The sequence below is a fragment of the Zalophus californianus genome, chromosome 6 (genome assembly GCF_009762305.2).
Source record: "Zalophus californianus isolate mZalCal1 chromosome 6, mZalCal1.pri.v2, whole genome shotgun sequence".
In the NCBI taxonomy this organism is placed as follows: Eukaryota; Metazoa; Chordata; class Mammalia; order Carnivora; family Otariidae; genus Zalophus; species Zalophus californianus.
Window position 1 is genome coordinate 66,908,083 of NC_045600.1, and position 8,553 is coordinate 66,916,635.

Genomic DNA, 8,553 nt, shown 5'->3' on the forward strand with positions numbered 1-8,553 from the left:
CTGGCCTCCCCAAGCCCATCAGGAAAGGCCTGTCCTGTCTTATACCACAACTGCACTGAGTCTAAAGTTGTGTGTTTTAAGCATGACCACAGTAGTACAAACGAGTTTCTGTTTTCATGGCTGCCCTCTGCAGCCTGGCCCTAAAATGGCCCAGGGCTCACTTCTGCTTGGAGAAATATTCTTTGCTCTTCTGGACATCAGCCTTAATGGTACCACTGCCAGGCTTCCAGCCAGCGGGGCACACTTCCCCATGCTTGTGAGTTAACTGGAAGTCTCAGAGTCTCATCTGGTCCATCGGGAGGTCATTCATAGTGATCTGCTGAAGGATACCTTTATCATCAATGGGTAAAGAGGTCCCTGAACAAGATGTCTTCATCAGCCTCTAAGACTCCATAGTCCTGAGTGGTGGTATGCATGGGGTCTGATACCAAGGGAATGCTTGTGGGTCCCAGTCCTCCTTGTTTCTTGGGTGTGTTGATCCACACTAGGCAACAGAAATGAGAATCCACAGAAACACCAATCACTTGGCAGTTGGGTTTCTTAAATTCTTCTGCCCTGTCATTGAAAGCAATGATCTCTGTGGGGCACACAAAGGTGAAGTGAAGAGAGTAAAAGAAGAACACGATATATTTTCCTTTGTAGTCAGATAGGCTGATGTCTTTGAACTGACCATCTGGCATAACAACCATGGCTTTGAAGTTGGGGGCAGGATGCCCAATTTTGACATCTCCTGAAGACATCTTGCCATTGGCAGCTCTAAGACAGAACACTCCAAAGACCAGTCAGGAGGAAGACACTGTCTATATATTTCTTAATGCTTTGGTACTGTTAGCCATAGTAAAGCCCATTATTTTTTCTAGTTGGCACACAATGCCTTTCCTCTCCTCTTCACAGCCTTGTCAAAACCAGACATCATTCTACACCAGCCATGTGTCCAGTCCCACATGAATACTTGAAATCTTGATATTTTAAATAAAATTTAATCAACTGCTTAGACTTAAGTATTTCCTGTCTCCTAATGTCATTTTTAATATAATTTTTATTTGGATTTTAGTATAACTTTATGATAATTTATGGTGCTCTGATCTTTACCCCCTGGAAATAATTTTAGCAAATATTTCTGTGGCTTAAATTTGGAAAATACTCTTTCTGTTGAAGATTTACCATATATGCTACCATACTTAAAAAGTAAAGGCTTGCAGGAAAATTATACTTGTTTAGCTTGTTTAATCCAGTGGTTGCCCTGCAACTTAAGAAAATTCACATTTGTCATGCTGTTTACTCTTTAGTTTGAAAGACTTAGAACTTTAAAACTGATACTCACTTTAATTTCATGAATGCCTTTTCTACTGCATTGACTCATTGAGAGAGGAAGTCTTTTATGTGTATACTTACCACTTGGGTACACTACATAAGAGTCTTTTTTCTCTTTCTTAAACAGCTTCCCTAATTGTTCGCTATTTCTTTAGGTGATTTCTGGAATTCCTTGACAATCAGTCTTAGGTGGGCTTGCTTTCTAAAGGTGAGACTTTCTCCTTTCACTGCCCACATTCAGACATTGCCAAATCTGTCTGTCGTATTTCTTTTGACTCTTTGCTTTTTCCTTTCCTTTTTCACATTGCAGTCTTTGTCTTACTAATGCTCTTTCAGCTTAATAGAATATTATTTTTGTGTTCCCACAATGACTTTATAAGAAAATTTATCCATTAGAGGATAGCTGTATACCTCAGAATGTTTCATTTAACAGATTATTTTGCATAGGTTTCCTTTAGCCTGAAATCTTTGCACCTCAAATGGGTTCCAAATATCCTTGACTTTCCAGAAATGCATCAGTTGTATAAAACAAAGCGTATCTGCAACAAGCTTACAAGCATGTGCTAATGTAATTGCACTAAAGGAAGAATATTGGCAGAGAACTTTTTAATTAGTTGCTTTAGTAAAAACAGCTACAACTCCGTCTTCTACTCAGCATAGAAAATACACTTTGGTCTTTAGGTCAGCTCATGTAAGACAATTAACTGGCAGGAAAGTCGGCACTCTTGACTACATGGATACAACAATATCAGGGAAGTGTTAGAATAACTTAAACTTCCCTAATGAGCTTCAGGGCTTTAATGAGAAGATTTTCTGTTCTTGTATGATTAATATTGCCTATGATAGAAAGAGGACTCGTGTATGTGCATGTGTGAAGGAAAGGTAGAGCAGAAGAGTTCAAGATAAATGATGAAGAGGAAGTTAAGAAGTGGTTAATCCCTTAGAGCCCAAAGGGGATTAATTATTGATAGCCAGTAACTGCCACCAGCATGAGTCGTCTCTCCAAATAATTATTATAGCCTACAATAAAATAGCAAACAACTATTTTTAAACTATTTTAACCATTTATTTTCTGAGTTTAGTCAATCAAGCAATCTGTGCTGGCAGGCTATATAATTATGTGAAATTGTGAACCTATATTGTGTATTTAAAGACACTATTATTATTTATAATTGGTCTTGAATTTTTTCTCCATAAAAATAGTCATTATAAATCACTAAGTCAAAGTGGATGAACTGACTCTGCATGTTCATGTGCATGCATGTTTGTGTAGGTACACAGCTCCATGTGTGTGTTGGGGGGTACATTTGGAAAGTCAGTAGATTAGAATGGGATGAAGAAGAAGAAAGAATAAGAAAAAGAGATAGTCCAAAAGAGTCACTGATATTAAGTAAAACATTATTAGAATATGTGGGCATACATAACCAATTTTTTGCACAGATACAAATATAGGTTTCCCTTGCTTTCCTAAAGTCCACTTCTACAAAAAACCTTCATTAATACCAGCTTTTACTAACCCAAAGGAAATGTGAAGAGAATTTTCACTTTTATGCAATGGTGATTGCTTCTTCGTTTTATGCCGTTTCAGTTAATGAAAGCTTTCAAAGGGGGCGCTCTACTCTCAGATAGTGGGGAAAACCTGTAGTTTTTGTTATTGGTTTTCACTATCACTTATCCACAGAAGCAGACTGCAAGATGTTAAGTAGTGAGAATTTAGTGAGAGGAAGTGACTAGAAGTGGTGAGAAGTAGACGTAATGAGAAGTAGTAAGGATGTTAAAGATGGTGAGAGAGGTAAGATACAGGTAGATGGTCATCATGTTTCACTAGAGGTTAGCCATGGACATGAGCAAAAACTGGATAGAAGGTTGATGAAGCCTAGGAGACTAGGATGGCTTTTTAAGTTTAAATGGGTTATAGAGGTTATAGAGAAAAAGGAGTAAGAGCACATGCAGAAGATGGATGAGAGAACCATTTTGTTGCTGTTGTCAGCTGCGTGTGTGTTGGGGAGGTTTTAATTTCTGCAGGAGACATCACACTTACTTATTTAAAAAGCAGTTAAATTGGGGCACCTGGGCGGCTCAGTTGGTTAAGCGTCTGCCTTCAGCTCAGGTCATGATCCCAGGATCTTGGGATCGAGTCCTGCATTGGGCTCCCTGCTCAGCGGGGAGCCTGCTTCTCCCTCTACCACTCCCCTTGCTTGTGCTCTCTCTCTGTCAAATAAATAAATAAAATCTTAAAAAAAAAGTAATTAAATTGATGATGTCATGACCTAGCTATGCTTCTTGAAACCTGTTAGGAAAGGCAGTCTCCTGCATGCAGTCTTTCAATCCCAATTTGGCTGCCTAAGATTGGGTTTTGGGCTTGGAATACTTCCCTTACTAAGAGATAGGGAGCCAACAGTGGCTTGTTGGGCTTATCACCTTGGGTGGGAATATCTGTCCCTGTGTCAGACTCAAAGTGTACTCCTTTGTTCTATTTAAAGATGTTTCAGGGGCGCCTGGGTGGCTCAGTATGTTAAACATCTGCCTTTGGCTCAGTAGTGATTCCAGGGTCTTGAGATCCAGTCCCTCATTGGGCTCCCTGCTCAGTGGGTGTCTGTTTCTCCCTCTCCCCCTGCCTGCCCCTCCCCACCGCTTGTGCACTCTCTCTCAAAATAAATAAAATCTTAAAAAAAAAAATAAAGACATGTTTCAATGGCCCACAGGCACACCTCTAGCTTTCTGTATTTCAGACCCAATAGGGGAGAGGTAGGGGTCCTTATACTGCAGCAAAAATTGGGATGCATGCAGCCACACTGCCTGTGATGCCTGTGGAATGGATTTGTTGGGCCAGGGGTGGTGCACAGCAAGGGATTAGATCTTGTGTACACTCTCTCTCCTTTCTTGCTGTAAGTTAATACAGTACCACTTGGTCTGGTGTACGTATTATCTGTTTTCAGCAACCCTGAATATTGCACGGTCTCTTCCCTGGGTGTCACTTATTTGCCTTTTAAGCTTGGCTGCACTCATGTCATATTCTATCAAGCACAGCCCGACCACCCGACCACCCGGGGAACAGTGAAACAAAGTTTTTCCTTCTCAAGCTTCAATGAGAATTGTGTCACGGTTTGGAGGTAGGAGGAGAAATGTAAGTCATTAATCATCCATCAATACTGGTTACCATTACGAATGGATGTTTCAGGTCTATCAGCTTATTGCAGCTTCTGTATTTTTCTTAGGTCACAGAACATTGATCAACCCAGCATCAGCTCAGTTGGCTGATTTGTGCCTTCAGTACAAACTTCTTAGATGGACCACACAGTCATTCCTCTCTTGGGTCTCATAGTCTTCCCCTCAAGAATTTTTCCAGGGTAACAGGTGAGTTTCCTCACTGCTCTGGATCTCCAGACCTCTCTTATTTCACATTTAGAGGAATTTCCAATCCACATCCTCTCTTAAGCTCTACTTTCCCTTTATTTGTTTACACTTGACATTGATTACCATTAAAACTAGAATCTGAATCATTACCGACAAATATATTATCTATTTTTCTTGAACCAAAGGGCATAATTTTTAAAACATTCCAGGAAGGAAGGGATAGTACACTCTCTGTCTAGTATGGTGAAGAGAGAGGTAAGTAACAAAGGGGTTGTGCATATTAAAATTATTTAAACATTCATATTCTGCCAAATTTGTATGTAAGTGTGTGCGTTACTTTCACCAATTACAGTGATACAAATGGGTCTTAAGAAATAGCAAAAAACCATTTTGTCAAATAGGAGTCAAGAAGGTATGGAAATTCTCCCCATTTTAAGTGATTCTTAATTACTGGCCTTTCTGTGGTTGAATTTATATTAACAAAGAGAATTGGATATTAAGGCAATTAATCAGAACGTTCAGCTTAAAAATAGCAATTGAAAAATAAGTGAAATTTCCTACAGAATTCTAGGGTTTGGTCTCTACACAGATACCATTCATTAGGTAGATGCTTAACCCTCTTCTTTACTCTTCAGAAAAGATTGTTCTCTAATTGTCACTGTGTGTAAAGTAAAATGAAGATAGATAATACAAATATTCTGATTGATTAAAAGATTAAAATTGTGTCTTCCAAGAAATATGTCAGGATTCAAGAATATCTTATTGCAGTTTGTTTTTTTCTTACAGTTTTTTTTTCAACCACCATCTTCTAATAACTCACAACTGCATCTTTTCTTGTTAGAACATGTCATCCAGCACTTTTTGATTACATGTTCTCAGATAATAGCTGGGGCAGATTGACCAAAGGAGAGCAATTTCTTTAATCAGGATAACATAATGATTCTATCACAAACTTTAGATAGGACTATGGATATCACCATTTTTTTTTTGATCTATTAATAGCACTGTAGCTTTAGTGGAGTTGAAGACAGGACCTTCGGTAGGTCTCAATATAACTTTGTAAAAGGCCATAACAATGCCTTTAGAATCAAATCCATCTGCTGTTCTACAGAAAAGTAAGTTTTCTAATTACTTGGCCATAACCTGAGGACAGGGACTCTGCAAATATTAAGCAGTGGAATATAGTGAACAGGAATCTGAAAATTCTGCCTGGCCAAAGCTAGTGACCTTTAGCTTCTCTCTTGTCTTGAGTCATTTTATGACCATCAGTTTCTTCACTGATGAAAAGAGGGAGTTGTCAAACACATTCTGAGGTTCTTCCAGTTCTAAAGTTCTTTGGCTTCTTTCCCTGCAGCCCAAGAGATGCCTTGAATCTGGCTGGTATGTAATAAATATTTGATGATTATGAACAATGTTTGACTTCCAAATGCAAAGTAACACATGCTACATGGAAATACTGTGGTATCTCAATATTTATAATTTGGGAAGCAACTTGATTTGGGAGCAATGTGATTAAAATACATGAATTTTGTTTACTTATGTCGAAGAGAAATAGTTATTATTTAAAAGCAATCTGGGAGTGCCTGTGTGGCTCGATTGGTTAAGCATCCGACTCTTGATTTTGGCTCGGATCATGATCTTAAGTTTGTGAGATCAAGCCCCATGTCTGACTCCATGTTGGGTGTGGAGCCTGCTTAAAATTCTCTTTCTCTCTCTCCTTCTGCCCCCCATCCCCCACTCTCTTTCTCTTAAAAAAATATCTGAACTAAGTGAAAATAAAATACCCAATATACTAGTTGAAATATCTAGTAAATATTATTATTTTTATTTTTGATAATGTGCCACATAAGTGATTGGAATATATTAAATGTAATGGATATACTTAAAAGAATACTTTTTAGATATTTGAGGTGTTATACTTTGTGAATATAACCAGCATATTCGTTATTTAAAAAATATATACTGGAAGAAATCAATATTTAGATAAGTAAGGAAATAGACTGCAGGTTTACATTTTGCTCTCAACAAGACTATCAAATAGAATCACATATCATTATGTACTTGTATAACCACTAAAAGTTGAAATAGAAAAACATAAAAGTATGCTTTTAGTTAACATTTCTTACATATACAGAATGAATTGACAATTTTCTTGCATATGAAGTTACTAATAATAGTTTACATTTTTTTGAGTACATGTACTGTGCTAAATAATTACCTATACTTACTCTTTAATCCTTTTAACAACCCTATAAACTATTTACTATTATTATCATTATCCCCATCTTGCAGGTGAGGAAATTGAGGACCAGAGATATTCATTAGTTTGCTTAAAGGCACACAATCAGTAAGTGGTAGGCCCAAGATTTAAACCCCAGTATTCTGGTTTTATGCTCTTAACCAGCTGTAATATTGGCATCTTGTCATGATGACTTCTGAAAGCATTACTAAATTATGTGAACTGTATTATGTCCTTATTTATTTATGAGTTTACTAAGGAAAAAATTTACCTTTCCATGTGTTCAAACAAATGTATCATTTTCTCCTTCATCCACATCTACAATTTCTATTTCTTTATCCTTTGTAAAACTAAGAAGCTATATTAACTTTTTCTTTTGTTTCAATCTGAGACTGTAATTCAGTTATATGATTTGCTAGCATGTATGTTAGAGTATATCAATGCCTTTTATCTTTTGCTTTTAACAGGCAGGGAATTTCTGGTAAATTTCTGGTAAATTGCAGTGAATGGAGAACTATGTTCCCCCTTGAAGTTATAAGTAGCCCATCTATGTTTATTTTCATTCTTTCAGGAGGCCTTAGTTAGTTAATGTTAACCTTATCTCAGCCCAGAATGTGTTCCCTTTAGAAATCATCAGATCATCTCTTTTACTCAAGCAGCCAACATTCAGTCACATGTTAATATTACTTCACTTCTTATTCAGAGGTCTAAAACATCTATCTTTTTCACTCTCTTTCAAAACCTTAAATAGGACTGACAATTACAATGATGTGTCTCGTGATACAAAGAGTAATAAATTGTAAATAAGTCACGAATAGTAATCACATAAAAGAAAGAAGGCCAAGGAAAAAAAAAACCAGTCAGATAGTATACAATAGTTTCTTCTTTCAGTCAGGGAAATAAATGCTTGTTTGCAATAGAATCTAACTATTATAAGATCCTTTAAGGACAATTCCTACTGCAAAGTGAGAACATTTGAAGTTCCATTTAAATAATTCAGCACTTCTGGCCTATGAAAATAGATAAGCTTCCAGGATTCTTCTTGTGGAAGATAAACCTAATGAAGAAAAAAAAGCCTTAAAGAAAGTACATTGGTAGACATACCTTAGCAGGAAAACACTTGGTTTTTTAGTGCTGGACAAACAGGCATCTGTCCTTGATTTGATGGCTGTGTTTCTGTACTCAGTTGAAATTCAGAGGGTCACACTGATACATGGTTAGATGAGAAATTATACAGATTTCAGTGAATTCTTATTGGAATCAATGCCTTGAAAAATTACAGTGTTTTGATTTGATCATCTAAAACTTAAGTTGTATCATTTTAGTCCTATTCACACTTATTCAGAATATATATGAAATTGTTCCATGAAAATGTGACAATTTTGGGTTTTAAAAAATTTTTTTCAAAGTTGTGTTTATTCTAGAAACTATATTGCTCAGTGCTTTTGTAAGTAGTGAAGAGCATTATTTAGGAATACACATCAGTTAAGATGCTTTGTGATTGAAAAATTGACTCAAGCCAGTTAAAAAAAAATGTATTACCTATGATGGATGGCATTGAGGTAAATTGATTCAGCAGCTCAATCTTCTCATCAAGGATCCAAGTTCTTTTAGACTCTCCACTCTACTGCCTGCGACAGCGG

At 36.9% G+C, this 8,553-nt stretch overlaps 1 protein-coding gene across 1 annotated transcript; it reads right to left on the minus strand.

The window, feature by feature from the left end:
* Positions 1-338: 338 nt before the first annotated feature.
* LOC113910377 (peroxiredoxin-1-like) lies at positions 339-740 on the minus strand. Its single transcript, XM_035728061.1, has one exon. The coding sequence runs from the start codon at positions 738-740 to the stop codon at positions 339-341; it is 402 nt and encodes a 133-aa protein (XP_035583954.1).
* Positions 741-8,553: the final 7,813 nt, after the last annotated feature.